General features: G+C 39.6%; 4 protein-coding genes across 4 annotated transcripts; 3 read left to right on the forward strand and 1 right to left on the reverse strand.

Annotated features, from left to right (window-relative positions):
- Positions 1–570, forward strand: LOC137743203 (uncharacterized mitochondrial protein AtMg00310-like). Its single transcript, XM_068483086.1, has one exon. It carries the CDS (start codon positions 1–3, stop codon positions 568–570), a length of 570 nt encoding a protein of 189 aa, XP_068339187.1.
- Positions 571–3,062: 2,492 nt separating this feature from the next.
- Positions 3,063–11,649, reverse strand: LOC137743340 (nardilysin-like). Its single transcript, XM_068483217.1, has 19 exons — positions 11,142–11,649; positions 10,618–10,693; positions 10,482–10,528; positions 9,578–9,690; positions 9,114–9,187; positions 8,879–8,974; positions 8,646–8,765; positions 7,813–8,046; positions 7,233–7,381; positions 6,901–7,057; positions 6,574–6,726; positions 6,017–6,396; positions 5,387–5,536; positions 5,091–5,273; positions 4,527–4,730; positions 4,317–4,423; positions 4,035–4,188; positions 3,645–3,766; positions 3,063–3,500 (listed from the first exon to the last, which is right to left on the reverse strand). The coding sequence occupies exons 1-19, from the start codon at positions 11,478–11,480 to the stop codon at positions 3,257–3,259; spliced, it is 3,102 nt and encodes a 1,033-aa protein (XP_068339318.1). The 5' UTR covers positions 11,481–11,649; the 3' UTR covers positions 3,063–3,256.
- Positions 11,650–13,035: 1,386 nt separating this feature from the next.
- Positions 13,036–16,638, forward strand: LOC137742377 (uncharacterized). Its single transcript, XM_068482231.1, has 5 exons — positions 13,036–14,622; positions 14,868–15,415; positions 15,649–15,836; positions 16,046–16,112; positions 16,257–16,638. The coding sequence occupies exons 1-5, from the start codon at positions 13,260–13,262 to the stop codon at positions 16,293–16,295; spliced, it is 2,205 nt and encodes a 734-aa protein (XP_068338332.1). The 5' UTR covers positions 13,036–13,259; the 3' UTR covers positions 16,296–16,638.
- Positions 16,639–18,099: 1,461 nt separating this feature from the next.
- LOC137743204 (non-specific lipid-transfer protein 1-like) lies at positions 18,100–18,456 on the forward strand. Its single transcript, XM_068483087.1, has one exon. It carries the CDS (start codon positions 18,100–18,102, stop codon positions 18,454–18,456), a length of 357 nt encoding a protein of 118 aa, XP_068339188.1.
- Positions 18,457–18,723: the final 267 nt, after the last annotated feature.

Below are 18,723 nucleotides of genomic sequence, written 5' to 3' on the forward strand. Positions count from 1 at the left end.
ATGGGGAACGCCCTTGGTATGACGGTAGTAATCAATCCGGGAACATATTTGGGGGTCCCTGCCATTTGGGGTCGGTCGAAAAAGCATGGTCTTGCTTATGTGAAAGGAAGAGTAATGGAAAAGCTACAAGGGTGGAAACAAAATACTCTTTCCCGTGCCGGTAAAGAGGTTTTAATTAAGGCTGTTATCCAAGCTATCCCGGCATACCCAATGTGCATTTTCAAATTCCCAGCCGCTGTTTGTAAGGAATTGGATGTGTTGGTGGCTGGGTTTTGGTGGGGATGTAAGGAGGGAGCCCACAAGATTCACTGGGTTTCAAATGAGGTTTTGGGTTTGCCCAAAGACATGGGTGGTTTAAGCTTCAGAAATTTTCAGGAATTTAATGATGCTCTGCTTGCTAAACAGTGCTGGCGTTTAATCACGGAACCGGATTCGCTGTGGGCAAAGGTGATTAAGGCTCGGTATTTTCCACATAGCTCGATCTGGGATGCGAAGAAGGGTGGGCGGGCCTCTTGGGCGTGGAGCAGCCTCATCTGTGGCAGGGACTTGATTAGGGAGGGCTCCCATTAGCAGATTTTGGGTGGCCAGGAGGTGCGGGTGTGGCAGGATAGGTGGCTTCCATCCTTGCCCCTTGGACACCCGGTGCCGGTAGGCCAGGTTGCGGTTACTCCTAGTTTAAGGGTCAGTGCACTTATCTGTCCGGAGTCGGGGCGATGGAACATTAGCTTTTTACAGCCTTTCATATCGGGGGAGGCTATGCTGGCTATTAAGGAGACGCCTCTTGGAGATTTAAGTCGTAAAGATAGGCTTATATGGGATATGAGTAAAAACGGTTCTTATTTGGTCAAGTCGGGATACAGATGGCTGCAGGGAAGATCGCTGGCGAGAAGGGATTTGCGTCGGCCTTCTGTTCGTGGGGTTCCCAAAGCGTTTTGGAAGGGGATTTGGAAGCTGGAGGTGCCCCCCAAGTTGCGGCATTTCTTGTGGCTTACTGTTCACAATTGTCTTCCTACTCGGGATGCACTGTTCCGACGAAGGTCCTCTCAAACCTCTACTTGTCCTATTTGCTGCTGCCATGATGAAACCATTGAGCACATCTTCCTTTCCTGCTCTTAGGTTGAGCCAATTTGGTTTGGAGGGGCATTGGGTTATAAAATGGATCGTCTTTCTCTCCCTTCTTGGTCGGACTGGATTCAGGGGGTTTTCTCTCCGAATTTATGCAACTCTGGAGATATAATGTGGAGACAATCTTATATTGTTTTTACCTGTTGGTGCATATGGAAAGCTCGCTGTGATTTTGTTTTCAAAGGGGTGCCCATTAACCCGTTAAAGGTCCTGGCTGCTGTCTCTGCGATGGTGAGCTCGTTTTGTGGTGCAAAGGCAAAGGCTGGGGATAGAGGAGGGGGCGACGGCAGGAGGAACTTGCAGGTTACGAGATGGTGTGCTCCGGCCTACCCTTATGTGAAGATTAATGTGGATGCTAGCTGGTCCAAGGCATCAAAGATGGGTTTTGTTGGATTGATTGTGAGGGACATGGAGAGTAAGTTCGTGGCTGCTGCGCGGCATCCTATTACTGCTCCTTCTGCTGCAGCAGCGGAGGCTTCTGCGTTGTTGCACGGGTGCATGCTTGGTGCAGAGTTGGGTGTAAGGTATGTAATTCTGGAATCAGACTCCTTGGATGCGATTAAATGTCTTTCTAGCTCGCTGTCTATGGGTAGTTGGGAGGCATACCCGGTGCTGGCTCGGGTTAAACAGTTGGGGGGGGGGGGATTTCATTGATTGCCGATGGTCTTGGGTGCCACGGTCTGCTAATGGCGTGGCTCACAAGATTGCATCGATTGGTTTTTCGGAGATGAGTGATATCGTTTGGGTCATTAGGCCCCCATCTTCGTTGGTCTATGTATTGAACAATGACGGATTACCTTGCCCTCATTAATGGGGTTATGGTGGTGCTTGGGATGACGCCTCTACTTGGTGGAGGGGTCGTTGTGGTTTATCCCTTGACACTGCTTGGTATTGTTATTATGTTTGCCTCTCTGTAGGCCTATTTATGATATGGTTCTTGGTTTCAAAAAAAAAAAAAGTGTATGCATCAAGAGATCTTTTAAAACATGAGATCGAAAAAACTTGAGCCGGGTTGTTATTGTCACTTGATAATACTAATAAACAGAACATTCCTTTAACAAGATCGCATGCTTCATATTTTGATAGTAGAATATTTTTAAGTGTCACTTTTTATTTACGCTTTATCAATCATTAATGTCGTCCGAAAAAACATGTAATTTAATTACATGAATGTAATGTATTTTGATCTTATTCTAACGATCTTCTACTCCAACACAACAAATGTCATGGGTTTTCATTAGCCTCGTAACACCATATAACGAATCTAGCAAAACAGCAGGAATTTGAAAAGGTTTGAGCCACAAAACTCTTTTTTTTCCTTTTTTAATTCTTAATTTTTTGTCATTTTCAATCATAATTCTTGATCAAATTTCGGGTCGAACATGATTTGTGAAATATCGACAAGGGAGCATAGGGATTAAATTATCTATATATTACAGTTAGTTAGGGGTCTCTGAAAGTGCCCTTGACAAGGACTTGTATTGAGTTTCTTGGAAAGAGAATAGACCTTCACATCAGATTTTGATTGGGAAAATTAAGAAAATGGTCTTAATCAGAGCTCAGCAAGGACCCTACAAATTAACTAGCTCCTAGATGCATCTCAATCAAATAACCCAAAACCCTACCATGTGCATTTCAAACCAAAATTTGAAAATTTGAACCCAATACAAATCCTCAGAGATTTATGTAGCGTCATCTTATTTATGATTTGGACCTCTTATGTTGGTTACATGTTTAGAAGCCGAGAAACTTCCTTGCATCTGGAATTGTCACATTAACGATATTTCAAGCCAATCACGCACTGTAATACGCTTCAACCTCTTTCGGGTCAGTGCCGCAAACCCCAAACACAAATCCGCGCAATGGCTTTTTCTGTCGAACCTGGACTTGTAGGAATGCTTCGTGGTCAAGGATCGAAGAATCAGAGCAAGAAATGATTGGCATCACAAATTTCACTCTATTCAAATGAATGTAATTTTACATCTATAATCCCAATTTTCCGGTAAATGTTTGTAATTTTAACTTTGCTCTTCCAGGTGATCATACAATCCACCTACAACTAGTCAAAACTGAGGCCTTCAGTGTTTCTAATGGATCAATTTAATCAAGAAATCAAAGCTGGTTCATATTTTCAAGAAAGGCTAGGATAGAACTTAGATGACTTCTTAAATGTTGCAGGGTCTTCGATGGCTTGGATAGATTTCGGTTGTGCTCCCGCCTCTTTCGGGTTAGTGTTGCAACCCCAAACACGGATCGCTAGTCTACGACACTTGGGAGATGATTGTTGCAAATACATTTTGTACCAGTTGATAACGTCCTTCTTGTGAATACTGCTGAGTTCTTGTGCTTCTCGTTTTGACAGGTCGAACATATACCTGTGATCAACATGTATTGAGTTAGAATGAGCATCGAATCACAACAATTAGAAAGTTTAAAGGCACAAATCTGTTTAACAGAATGATGTTTGAATCCAATCTTTGGAAATTACAATCTGGACAAACCAAAGAGGACAACAGCACCTTTTATCGATAATCTGATTCCAAAATCTATTGGTTTCATATGTGAGGGACGGGTCTTTCTCCAATAGCTTAGCAAGTAGTCCATTTTTATAATTCTCAAATGATTCATCATCAAGCCCGTCCTGCAAATGTCAACGTATTGTCAGTAACTGAAATTGCAATGCAGAAACAATAATCATTTAACTCAACTCATCGAAGTAGAAATAACACGAGGTCAGATCCAAGCAAAGTTTTCCACAAACAAGAATTTCCTTATATATTTAACAATAGGGAACCTCAAATTGCAAAATCGCATAAGCACGTCAGCTTAGCATAGCACGATAGTTATAAAGCTTATGAGATGCTTAAACGAGCAGAGCATTGAAATAAGAGGGAAACTTGACCGCTTACCAACAATTCTTGCAGACCTTCTATAAAGTTATCAACTCTCCCTTGTAAGTAGATTGGGTCGTACTCAGACGATTGAACACAGAAACAAAAGCCAAGTACACGGTATGTTACCCGTGGGCTACACTGGACAACATATCCAAGCTGCTCCTTCGTCCTGTTCCCAGAAATAGCTAACAATTATATGAATATAGATTCAAATATATTAGAAAAAATTATTATCAGATCCCAGATTCTTTTGCTAGCCAGTATGTAAGTAAAAGCACCAGCCTCAAATAAAATCACCTTAGTTGATTGAAAACTGGTTCCTCCACAATTTCATCGAAAAGATCTATCAAGGATTTCAATCTGATTGACTCAATCCCTGCTTCTTGCTCAATTTGAAAATACAGCTGCAATATGAAACCACAACCAAGAGAAGAATATCAACACAAGACAAGGAAAGTACATCTTCATATAGGGAAACCACTCGAAAATGTATCCATTTTGAGTTACCTCAATCACAGAGTTCGTTTCCGACTTATTCTTCACATTGGAATCTCTAATCAGGTTAGCACCAGGAGGAAGACAAATAACATGCTCTTTATGCCTCAATTCGATAGGCAGTGGTGGTACGGTAAAAGTCAATTTAAATATATTTGACAGGGTAATTGCTTCTTCTTCTAACAAATTTCCATGGCAAAGGCCCTCAATGTATAGCTGCACATATTGAGGAGAGGGTAAGATGAAAGCAAATGCCTGAATTAAACTAATTCTAAGAGACTTGATAAAAAATTAAATAAATCTAAAAGCAAATGTTAAAAAAAATTTTATTTTAAAAACAGTCAAAATTAACTATTGGGTTCACATTTGGCAGCCACTCTCCAATTCTCTCACCAGAACATACCACTCTCCACTTATCAAGTTACATATTACAGTGAAGAATAAGAGGCCAAGAAGCCTGAACCGCATGAATTTCTCATGAAAATAGACCTGGCTGGAGGATGATGTTGAGAACTTGAGTTTCATGAACTGACAGCAGTAACCTATAACAAATATACATATTTGTGCGTATTGTACCTGGGAACAGAGCTCGGGAATGAATGACTTCAAATCAGAAATAGACAATGCATTCAAAACATGCAACTTCTCATCTGCATCATAAAAAGTTTGACACAGAACTTGCAGCCTTAAGTATGATGAGTGACTCAGAGGCTTCATATTGGTGTTCTTTAACGTTCGCTTCATATCTTCTTTAACATCCTGTTAAAGTGTGAATTAGCAATGGACAAGCCAAAAGAAACAACAGGGCATGCAAAATTAAACTAAAACCAGACATAGAGTGGAGCGATGGAAACGAAAGGCAACACACATACCTTAAAACGATCATCAGTCGGCATGAAACTTTTGGCTGTTTCCAAAACTTTTGACAAGAGAGCTGGAAGTTTATCATTAAAACCATAGACCTTCAGCTCCAGTTTGTCACTGAACATAGATACAGAAGTTTCCAGCTTGGCAACAGTGGCCTGCACACAGAGGAAAAAGGTGCTCAGTACAGATTTTAGATGCATGTTTTAAATGAAAAAAATAAGTCGGGCATGTCACTGAGGATAAAAAGGACCTATATTCGTGAAATACAGCATCAACTAAATAACTACACTGGCAGCATAAGTTAATATTTTTACAACCGAATTACTATACATTGAGAATATTAAAATGAGGGCATTATGGATAAGAATTACCATTTGTAGTTTCTGATTTACATAATGAAAAGTTAACTGAATATATTTTGTTTGGACAATAATTATACCGGTTTTCTAGTCTGTATCGTAAGCCACTATAACATCCAAGTCCCTCTACAGAACAAACTTGGACAGAGACTGCAGAGATATTCTAAATAAACTTAATGGAACAAGTGTTCCCTAAAATGTATTCAAGTACATAAGAGTTATCAGCTATCTAAATTGAAGCACAAAATAATTAGTTATAAAGGACAAGACATGAACCTGATAAACAATCTCATTCAGCGCATCCTTAAGAAGGAGAATATATAGTTCAGTCAAAACACAACTCTTCAGATTAGCATATCCACCCTTCAGATTGATGCGGAAGTATGTATTTGCCCGTGGAAATTTAAATGAATCATCGAGCTTGTACCAGAACTTCATCAATGGTTCATCAATTATACATCTTGGATAAGATATATTTGCAGGATCAAGGCATAAGTTATCAGAGCGGATCGAAAAATCACTAGGAATGAACTCATTCTTTGAAGGTAGATACAATGAGTCATCAATTTCTTGGGGATTCTTCCACAAATCCATCAAGGATGGAGATATATCTTCCTCAGTATAATGTGACCCAAACCAAGGCTCGCACTGGAAATCTGAAACAGTTCGAGAAAATAGAGCTTACATCAATATTATAACACATATAGAATGGGACAAATAAAAATTATTGTTATGTTCGTACTCATAAATACTGCAAGGTGGAAACAACACTTTTTTTCTAGGTTTTTCTTCTACTTTCTTTTTTTTTACATAAAAGGGCATATGCGATTTACCTTCCGACTTAATTGAGGACTTTGATACCACATCAACCCTCATGTTTTCTGGCGTGAAGAAACCAAGAACATATTTTATCAGTTCCGCGTCCCAAATCTTGTACACATAGTCCCCATAAATAACGTTCTCTGCTGGATACATTAGTAAATTTTCTGCAACAATAAGATTTTACAATATTAAACAGGTCATGAATTTGGGGATATCCTTTTGGCTAAGAAAAACACAGAATATAGATATCATAAAGAATCTTTTATGGAGTAGGGATACTTTCAGTTAGGTAAAACATGACCAAGGAAAGATGTACAATTTTGCTAACAAAAGAAAACCTGCAAGTTCTGCAGCATAATCATCTTGGGGCTGCTCCTCTGCGAATCTAAAATCCATATTCCCAATATCTTGAAGTTCCCTAAATATCCATTCTTGTGGAGACACTTGACGCAGTAACTTAATGTACTGGTAGACATAGCAAATTATTTCGAAAATCTGCAAGATAAGCATCACATATAGCAAATGAGAAGTAATAAAGAAAAAAGCAAACTTTGCTCCACAGTTACTGATGCTTACAGTAACTGCGCATGTAGAACATATTAAACTATGAATCTGTGAAAATTTATCTTCTACCAAAAGATTCTCTACAAGGATAAACTTGAGATGCTACCTTTTCCAATCCAGAGTCAGTGAGGTGTATGGACATGCGGAAGACATAAGCCACAGAAGATCGGTGCATCCCCTCGTCCCCAACACCAGCAGACAAAGATGTTGCCCACCCTCTGGTTTTGAGGTAAAAATGCAAACTTCCCCGGCCCTCTGAAAACCCCATAATTTAGTTCTCAGAATTTAAGGTCATAATCACGGCATAGGTGGCCAAACAGACTAAACCCATTGTGAGATATAATAAATAACATGCAATGTATATGAAATGCAAAAGCAACAAAATCTAATGCAGAAAAGCAATGACTCTGACAGATACCTTTCCAAGGTGAAAAATTATAAGTGAGACGCAAAGTGACAGAAGGAACTGAAGGATTTAAGCTCCGCTCAAATAAAATAAAACTATATCTTACTATCAAAGTTTCAAGTGACGTCTACTCTAGGAAGTTGTAACTGCTGCTTGTACTAAAAAAATTGAAAACTAACAATTCTAAACTTTAACATTTTTTTTTCCTGCTAAAGAAATTTTTGTTCTCTGCAGAGGAATAATAATCAACATCAAATTAAGTAATAATGAATCAGATTACCATGCCCAAGTAGATGAGCTAAATAATCTTCTGGTTTCTTCAAATAGTCTTGATGAAGACATGGAAATGTCCACATAAGGTTGAGTATGTTAACATCTCTAACAGCCTCTAGCCTGTATAGTTTGCCAACTTTCCAGATAGGACCTTCTGCCTTGAACTCCAGTTTTACTTGGGGGCCTTTCTTGACATTACCATACAATTCCACAACCCAATCCTCAAGTACATCAAGAGATTCTGCAGCAATCAGAACTATTATAATTAGCATGAAATATATCTGATATATAAGCAGAATAAAAATATTCTATTTGGTTGGTTAATTGTACACATAAATGATTGGACAGGATCACAGGAATAGTTTTTTATTTGATACAGAAATCAAACTACCAGCTAAACATCATTCTAGTAAATGCAGGATTGAGATCCTAGAAAATGAACTTTATGGCACAACCACACCATTTAAAGACTGATACCAACAATAGTTGCATCTTCACCGCTAATAGATAAATTTTTGCCAATACAGCTGTATCACCAATAAAGCACTATGAATGACGAAATTCCAATGTGTAATAGACTAATAGTGAACACCAGTATCAAACTCTAACAGTTCAAAGAACAATCATCTACAGAACAGAAACCCTAAGTAGATAAGTAATGTGATTGAAATCCACCAAGTCAAATTGAAAATGTTTCATTATTTCCATTCAAGCATGCCTTGTGTTGTGCATGATACAAAATTGATAGGTTTTAACTAACATTCATTCCCCAAAAAACAACAGTAGAAGAAAAAAGAACAAAGAGCAGAAGAAAAAAGGAAAGGAAAGGAGTATATTCACCTCCACCAATGACAACTAGCTTCATTAGTCCACCATGGTAATAATCCTTGTACAATTTTAGTATTTGTTCTCGCAAGTTGATCCCTTTTTCCATAGCATCAACCAAGCTCTTCTTATTTCCTTTCAAGCAAACATAAAAAAATTGTAAGAGAGAGAGAGAGAGAGAGAGAGAGAGAGAGAGAGAGAGAGAGAGAGAGAGAAGAGTAAGATTGCACAATGGATTAAAGTTTTACCCCAAGAGAACCTATTAAATGGGTGACCAGGTGCGGATGTATGACACTGAATTTGTTCAAGGCGGCAAGAATCATTCTGCAGAACCTGGTTAAATTCTGCATTCCATTTTGATTAACAACAAAGAAATACCATTCAGCATTAGAAAATTTGCACTGAGCAATACTGTAAGCAAAAAGCTTGGATAATTTTTAAGAAACGTGGAAATCAAGAACCGTAGGTAAGACATGCACGCACCTGAATCTATAGCTTGTACCTCTCGCTCCATCGCTTCAATTTTCACTAGAGGTGAAACAAAGAACTGGGAAAATCTGACAAAATAAAGAGCCATAATGAATACAAACCAGGTTTCTAAAACAGAAATTTTGAAAGAGAAAAATATAACTAGAGTATTCTATACTAAGGGCCAAGTACATCCTATTAACTAAATGTATTGCAATTGGAACATATCGAACACGGAACGCTATACTGGGCATATTAATTTAAAAACTATTTATAAATATTTTTTATCCAGTGAAACAACTATGGCGAGCCAGATATTGAGGAACCAAAAGGAACATATTGCTGGACCTTATGAATCTGAAAACCTCACCCCCATAGTTCCATTCCAACATTTTTTATATGGTTGTGCACTGCACCCCGTAAGTAACATCACTAGCATGCATATATAATATTCAAAGCATGAAGAGCTCAGAGTTTACCTTCTCAAGGCACCCTTAAGAAACTCCGGCTTCACTTCAAAATGGTAGCAGGTATGCTCTGCTTCTGTGTATGCATTTGATGAACCTCCATGCTTGGACAAGTAACTATCATACTAGCAAAGAGAAGAGTCAAAACGAGTGGCCACAAACAAAGGCATATAGACTTCTCCTATTTAACTTGAGTGAAATTTTAATAAATGTTGTAGCAAGTAGAACAGATTACTTTTAAATATCTGTTTTACAATTAAACAATAAGCAGAAAAGAAGATAAAAACTACCATAAACAATTTCTATAATAAATCTGAAATGGCATCGATTCCTATAAGGTTTAAGTCAAAGGGCGACCCCAAGCCAACAAGACTTCCCCGCTTTGCGAGAGTCGGGGGCCAGGGAACGTTACGCAACCGCTTACCCTTACTACGCAAGGAGGCTGTTTCCACGACTTGAACCTGTGACCTTTCGGTCACAAAGGAGCAACCTTTCACAAATGACACAATCATAGGCTGAATTAGTTGTTCCATACAGCCTGACCCATCTGCGAGCAGGTGGGCAGCAAAAGAACAAACAAGTCCTCACACTCACATATACATAGAACAAGCATGCTGGTGATGCTTTTTTTTTTTTTTTTTTTTTTTTATTTTTTTTATAATTTTATATAAGAAACAGAACTAAGCAGGCTCATGATGTTGCTTAAGGACGAGTAAATATAAATAGTGAGATTACATCTAGCAATCTGTATTGAGGGAAAATTCATGCGGCGTAACTATTTCCATACACAGTCAGTACACCTCATTTATGGTGCATAGCACAAAGGATCATGTGCATCTCGAAGTGACTTGCGAAAAAAAAAACGAAGATAATTGGCACCTAAAAACTGAAAAGAATACTCCAAGTACAAACAGACCTCATTTTCATCTGGAAACTCTGTACTCCCCATGAAGAGCATGTGTTCTGCAAAACATTCGACATGTCAGTAATGCATGCCTCAACATTCAAAAGTACATCCTTTTATGAAGCATGTAAGCATGTGTAACACAAACCTAGAAAATGCGCAAGCCCCTGTGCTTCAAAAGGGTCGGAGAAGCTTCCTATTCCAACGCACATCGCTGCTGCTGCCTGCAAATACGACCAAACATCTTCACATAAATCAAGTTCTGCTAACCGGGCTGAGTAAACATCATCCCAATCATTAGAGTAGAATAAAGACCAGTGCCATTCTCAGTACTTGGAATTATACTATCAAAGCTTCATCATTATTTTAAATGAAATTTGTACGAAGGTACCAATGGTCGATAGCTAAAGATTATCAGAAAAAACAATGATGGTGGAATCTTGAAGCAGTAACCAAGTAAAAGTTCAAAACTTGAAGTTACTATAATCTGGAATCAATCATTCAACCAAAAATTCATATTGTTTTTCAACCTAAAATCAATTTGTTAACATTGTAAAACCGATTTCATCAAGTTTCTCCAACTGGGTTTTCACTTTTCAATCAAATTAAATCGAATAAACTTGAACGCGAGATGGGCAATTTCAGAATTTCAATGTAAATCAAAATACCAACTTTCTTAGTCTGAGAATCTCCTCCCTTCCCCTTCTTCAGTTCACCATCTCTGCCTTCCGCTTCTTCATCTTCCTCGTCATCGTCCTCTTCATCGTCCTCTCCTTCACTGTCTTCCCCTTCCTCTCCATCCCCGTCGTCCATATCATCATCTTCTTCTTCCTCTTCAGCTTCGCTGTGCTCGACGTACTTGGAGTTCTCCGGCGGCCCTTCTGGGTAAATCTCAGGATCGTGAACGAGCAATGCAGAGAGGCCGTTCTCGAGCTCGATTAACCTGTATAATCGTCTGTCATTCGGGGACTTTATTATGATATCGTCCGATTTGAAAGTGCAGCGAGCCATTGTCGGAGAGAGAGGGAGAGAGTACGGAGTCGGCTGAAGGAAGCTCTCCGAGTTCTCTCCACTGCTATGGGTCTTGAGATTCAGTCGGGGTCTTGGAGCAGCTTGGAGGAGGAAGAGCACGATCTCAACTCGGGACGGGGGTGGAATTTATTCCTTTCATGTGGGTGCTTCAAGGTACTTTATGTTATTCCGTCACACATTCCCTAGGGTTTCAATTGCAATTTTGGTAAGTTGGATAAGTCAGCATGTGGTCACTTTGCATTGAGATACTAATTATTTATTTAAGTGGCTAATGATATCGGTTATTTGTGCGTACGAAATTTTCAAATCACTATTATTAGTTCAAGTAAGGAGACAAATGACCATCTTATTATCATGATTGGTGGAGATATTCTTACATTATTGATTAAAACTATTTCGTACGTGAAATCGAATGTATGGTCATGATTGAAAATTAGATTTCATGATAATAGGATATTTTATTGTCATTCGATGTTTCTGTAACTCTTTTCAACTCTGAGAAAAAAAAAAAATAATTATGTAGCGCAACCACAAGCTGTTTTTTTCTTTTTCTTTTTTATAAACAAAACCCTAGCATAACTATTTTGAAGGGGTGGGTTAGGTTTCAATATGTTCCTTTTTTTGCCAAAACCGAAATTTCGGTTCGGTTCAATTTTATTTGGTTCGGTTAAATTTCGGTTCAATTTCAGTTCGGTTCCTTTTTTTATAAAACCTAATTTTTTTTTTAATTTGAAAATTGGCCTATGCTCTACAACTTTGCTTACAGTTTTTCCATTTCATAGAAAGTAAAGAAAGAAAAAAAGAGAAAGAGAAAGAAGATGTAGGGAGGTCGGGTGGGGAGAAAAAACAAGGAAGAAAGCAAAGGGTCAGATGGGGAGAAAAAAATGGAAGAAAGAAGAGGGTTTGGTAGGGAGAAAAAAAAAGGACTTGGATTATGTGTTAATGGTTGGTCTAAAACAAAAGCTTAAAACTTGGGTCTAAACTTAAATTTGGCCTGGAATATAAACACTCAAATATAAAATAAATAAATAAACTTAATTATATTTAATTCGGTTATGTTTGGTTTGGTTTTTGAATCACCGAAACCGAACCAATAACTTTCAGTTCGGTTCGGATTTTTTTGGTTTCAGTTCGGTATTTGGTTCGATTTTTTTTCGATTTTCGATTTTTCCAACCCAACCTTACTATTTTGTAGTGCTAAAAATAATTTGCATATTAAGATAAGGGAAGTGTTATTGGTACTCCAAAAATCTCATTCTACACTCTTCACAAGTGTATTTTTCTTTCCAAATATAGAAAGTGTGGAGTGTAGAATAAGATTTTTGGAATGCCAATACCAATTTCCTTAAGATAATTGAAAGAAGAAAAGAAAAAAGAAAGACCATGAATGAAGCCCAAGTTAAGTTAAAGGTCCAAATTTTGAGCCCAAATCCGAGGCCTAATTTACAGTGTCTTGGCCCACACATGATACAAAAAAACCAAGCAGATTATAGACAGTAAAATTCGTCTAGCATCATCACAAATAGCCCCAAATTCAAAGGTTTAGGACGTTCACGTTCGTCGTTTCGATGATCAACTCTCACCCCTTTCAAAAATTCCAATCCCTAACGTTGTTCTGTCGCTCCCAATTATTGCATCGAAAAAACCCTAACTTCCCAAATAAGCAAAAGCAGCGTGCTTCAAGACCTTCACTTTTCAGTCTCTGACATTCATTTTTCTTCCCTTCTCGCAGAATTAGGGTTACGATTGCCTTGTTCAATGGACTCAGACGTCGACGTTTCGCGATGGGTCATCGAGCTCCTTCTCCGAGACCGCGAGAAGGATTGCATTGCCAAGAGGGTCCTCGCAGTCGCACCCTTCTCCGACCAAGACTATCGCTTGAAGAAGACGGTGCTCCTCCGAACCATCGAGTGCGAGGTATACGAAGCTTCGGTCTCCGAATCGATCCTCGAAACGCTTGAAACGATTGAGGATTTGGATATCAGAGAAGGCATTTCCACCACGGAATCCATGAAAGCCGCCTACTGCGCCGTGGCCACTGAGTGTACGGTCAAGTTCTTGGTGGGTTTTATGGGAAAGCCTAGTGGGAAGTACTTGGAGGCCGTGGATCGCATTTGGAGAGGGAGGGTTGGGGTTTTGGAAAGGTCTGGGAGGAGCCAGCTGGTATCGGCGGAGTTGAGGCATCGAATGGATGAGGTCGAGGCAGGGGTCTGGGATTTGAGAGTGTCGAAGAAGCTGTCGAGGATGAACACGAGGAATGATGCGCTGAGATTGCTTGCAGTTTATGTGAAAGCAGCTTTGGCGTTGTTGGGACCTCCGTTTATTACTTGGGCTATTAGATTGAATGTGCCCAAGGAAGTTGCTGACTTGGAAGCTGATCAGATTACAGTGGCCAATGAGGCTAATGTTGGTTGTGGGTCTGAAGTGGAGGGGCAAAAGAAGAAGGGGGCTTATGCGGGTGACGGCCCTGAATTGGATGTACAAATGGCGAATGGGGATAGTGTGGGGGCAGGTGTGTCTGAATTGGAGAATCAAATGGCGAATAGGGCTAACGTGGGTGGTGATGGTGGGTCTGAATTGGATGCTCAAATGGCGAACCAGGCAAACGTGGGGGTGCGTGGGTTGGATTTAGAGGCTGAAACGGAGAATGAGACTACTGTGGGTGGTCGGTCTGATATGGAGGTGCAAATGGAGAATGGGACTGATGCGGGTGATGGATCTGAATTGGAGGAGCAAATGGTTAATGGGACTAAAGTGGGTGACGGGGATCAATTGGAGGAACAAACTAGGAAGGAGGCTAATGTGACTGGTGACCCTGAATTGGAAGCACAAATGATGAGTGGAGCTAGTCTGATTGATAGGTCCGAGCCAGAATCACAAACTGTTAATGGGACTAATGAGGGTGTTCGGTCACAAAGGCAGGCACAAACTACTAATGGATCTAATGTGGGCAGTCAGTCTGCATTGGAAGAGCAACCATTGAATGAGACAAATTTAGTTGATGAGTCTGAATTAGGTCCTATATCAGTTGCAGTCCCATTGAAAGAAGTTCGGGCAGGGAGCTCGCCTTGTGCGAATGGGGAACTGGATCTCAGTATTGACCATACCACGAAAGATAAAGGTACTTTTTTTTCATTAGCAGAAATTAAGGTAATCTTAGTGACAGTAACTTATGTGCGTGGATGGTGAGAGAGTGCTTTGTATTGTATTATCTGTCATCTGTTGTTCTTTTAAGTGCATGATCTTGTTCTGGGTTGTTTAGCGTTGCCAAAATACAACTTGCCAACTCGTGCATAATATAGTTATTGCAGACTTCAGTTTCGAATTATTATATTTCTGTTTTTTTTTTTTTTTAATTTCTTGTAGAAAATCAGAGTGCTGTGCCTAGACACAAGCACCTTGCTCATAGACGCACTAGAGGACCAATTAGGATTGGGGATGCTGAAGATTCAAGCACAGAGGTACCAAATAGAAAATTTGGTTCCCCTTCTTCCCCTGAAGTTAACAAAGCACAAGAAGCACTTAAAACCAGTATTTCGGAGCTCCAAGAAGTAGTGATTGATCCACTTCCAGATGCATTAAGAGTGTCTGAGACCGTAAGATCTGGTTTGGCAGTGAGATCTGCAAATCATGTCAATGGAAAAGATATAGGTGCAGATAATCCATCTATTGAGAAGGGTGCTGGGCCTGTTCAATCTAATAATGATAATGTCGGAAATCTGCCATCCAGACATCAGAATGATCCTCAATCTAGTGGAATAGAAAATGATGTACCAAATCCGCCTGTTGACCAGGGGGGCACTGAGTCTGTTCAAACTGATGCTGCCAATCTTAGAAATGCTTCTCTCAATAATCAGAATAATGTTGCTCGTCCTAGCTTGATGGAACGTAATAGTACTGCCCGTACTTTTGAGGTATTTATGTTCACGCTGTTTTTTTTTTGCATTTTATTCGAGTGTGAGACCTGATTTGCTTTTATCTTTGGCAAGGGGAACATAACTAATTCCTCGTAAACGTTTTACTGAATCCATGAGTTTCTCTGCTGTTAGTTATTTTATTCAGTTTGTATTATGGTTTATTCCCTCCTGCAATTTTGTGGTTCTGGTTGCATAAATTTGTACTCCATGTTGAAAATTGTTTTTTTCAGTGGGAGGACTCAATAGATACATCACAAGAAGGAACAAAGAAAGATGCAGGCAGGCTTCACCTTCCGAGCCCAAAGAGGACTGCTGTTTCTCCATTGAAGAAGTACGGGAATATCAGATTGACTAAGAGAAGAAAAGTTAAGAGATGGAGCTTATTGGAAGAAGAAACCTTAAGGACTGGTGTACAGAAGTAAGTTGCATTCTTCTCTCTGGCCTCTTTTTTGTTTCCCTGTTTCCCCCCTCTAAATTTCATGATTTAGATGGTCATTCGGTTGGTCCTGGTCTTGAGTCTTGACAGAATACCTGTCATTACAACTTGACTGGATAAGTAGGATCTGATATTAGTTTGAACATTATGTATGCATCTGAGTCTCATTTTTTTGGTCGTTTTCACTGAAGGTATGGAAAAGGGAACTGGAAACTTATCTTGAATAGCTACCGCGATATATTCGAAGAGAGAACTGAGGTACCCATGTTTCGTAATATATTCAATGACTTTCACCTATTCATAAGTACATTCCGTAAACAAGTTTTTCTATTCATCTGAAATGTCTCTACTTCATCAGTCAATATTGTGTCTAAGACTTTTGGGGTTACCATGTCCTTCCAGGTTGATCTAAAGGACAAGTGGAGAAACATGGAAGGGTAGCGGCACCTGTGAATAGTCTGCTCGGTTGTATTTTGGTCATCTGGTACCTTATCGGACGTGTACATTAACTTTTTACATATTTGTACAACTACAGGATGTGGATGAAAGATGTTTTTTGTAGTGTCCTTTTATCAACTAGTACTAATGTACGATAGTCTAGTGGTATTTTTTTTTCACTTGTAAATGAGAGATTTTAGGTTTGACTCCTATGACGTGTTTGATATTGAAACATTATGTGGCTTGACCTAAATCATCTGCTCCTTGGTGTAAATATACCAATAAAAACAAAGTCTTGCTCCACTAAGCGGGGTCGGCTATATTAATCCTAGAAGTTCATTGTGCTCGGTTTTGTGTCCCATTAAATCAATTTCCATCTCACTTTACTTCGGGAGTTCAAATTTCGCCACTTAACACTTTAAAACTTTATTTTTGTTCCAATATGTACGATTTATATCAAGGAGTCGTAGATATGAGATGGTGTTTAAATAGAAAAACTCTGAGAAATAATTGCCAAAGCCAAAGAAAGAAAAATGCATATGATGAATTAGAATTTAGAACTCGATGAAATCGAAATCGGGCTATCATTTTTTTGAATTTTCTTGCCAGGACATACCCACTCTTCTTCTTCCATCAGAAAAGTCAGAAGGAAAGAACAAGGAAATCAAGTAATTTCAGATACAACAAAAACAGTAGAGGTAGTTCCGAAAGCTGACACTGCCTCGACTGTTTTATCAGCCTGACAGTACCGTGCTGTAATTCGAACCTTGCGTTGGTGACACCGGGATATTGCCGAGTAGAGGAAGAGATACGGAAGCTTCATTTTTGTGGAAAGTGTCCCATCTCTCTTTGTCCCTTGGCATGCATTTCTAAAACACAGTCTCGGCCATTTTCCCTACTCAAGTTCCTCCCGGAACCCTTTTGTCGACATGATCTCACTCGATCAGTACCCTTTGTATTTTTCTGCACTCATTTTCCGGCCGTGGGTCATTCGGTGCACGAAAATTTGAATTTTCCTGCAGCCCCTTATGACCAATGCTTGTTGTGATTGGCTCATATTATGAGTTGGCAACAATTTCATCTTAACCATGTGGAGTGCTAGCTACTTTCGGCTAAAGAAAGAGACAAAGAAAAAGGGGGACATCATTATGATGTCTAGCCCTTGATTTGTGGCTTTTACAAAGGCAAAGAATTGACCTTGTGTGATGAGCCGAAAGAGAGAAGAGGAGAGAGAGAAGGCGGGACCTTTTGTTTATATTAAGGCATTTGGTTATGCCTTTGTGAAGTGTGAAAGAGAGCATCCAAGGGGAAGAGCATTCGGCTCTCCCATGGAAAAGGTTGAACATGGGTTGAGAGAAAATCAAGAGAGCTAGAGTGAAAAGTATTCTAGTGAAAGAACTCTTGGGGTAGAGTGAGGCTCTTGGGAAAATTCTGTGAGTGGGTGTACAAGGGATATGGGATTGGGTTATGTCGATTTAACTCATGTATACTTGTACTGTTATTCTCATAGTGAAGAGCAATATCTCTCCGGGGATGTAGGCAGTTTTTTGCCGAACCTCGTAAATTTCTCTGTGTCTTTATTTCTTGTATTATATTTTGTTCAACTGTGTGTGATTTTGGTGAGGTTGTAATCTGAATCTCGGTTCCGCACTAACGAACGGGTCAAGGCACAACAATGCTAACAGATAATCAGACAACGTTTTGTCACACACGTGATTGCAAGGCTCTCCAGTAGGGCAATTAACATGTGTGTTTCCTGCCCAAACAACCTAAAGGAGAAAATGTATTAACTGCAAATCTAGCCACTATGGCAAAGACTGCGGTGTCTAGGGCGGCATTCACGGTGGTGCTATTATCGATGCTTGTGACTGCTCCTTACACCGTTAATGCAACGGTAACTTGTGGTCAGGTCGTCACATTACTCACTCCATGCATCCCCTTTGGAGTGTTTGGAGGAGACGTGCCGCCAGATTGTTGTGCCGGCATAAAAGGCCTGCATGATATACAAAACACCGCGGAGGATCGAAGAACTGCGTGCAGCTGCATTCAACAAGGGGCTGCAATGATTCCAGGGTTAGATTATGACCGAGTTAACACGCTTGGGGATCGATGTGGTTCTCCTTGCCCCTACACAGTTTACCCCTCTACTAACTGCTCCGAGTAAGCCTTGTGTTAATTTATACACATGCCCGTTTTTGTTACTGAATTTTACTAGAAATTAGCATGCTAACAATACATGGATGTAATTTATTTGCAGGGTAAATTGAATAATGCCTTTGAAATCAAGCTTCCTGGAAGACTATTCCTCAAAATCTAGCTACAAGAAGGGTCACTTATTGAAAGCACAATGCTTTATTTTGTCGCATTCAATTATTAATTATTTGATCGAACAAATAATTAATTATTTGAATATGGGTAATGGTTCGTACAG

This window comes from Pyrus communis, chromosome 8 (assembly GCF_963583255.1).
Source record: "Pyrus communis chromosome 8, drPyrComm1.1, whole genome shotgun sequence".
Taxonomy (NCBI): domain Eukaryota; kingdom Viridiplantae; phylum Streptophyta; class Magnoliopsida; order Rosales; family Rosaceae; genus Pyrus; species Pyrus communis.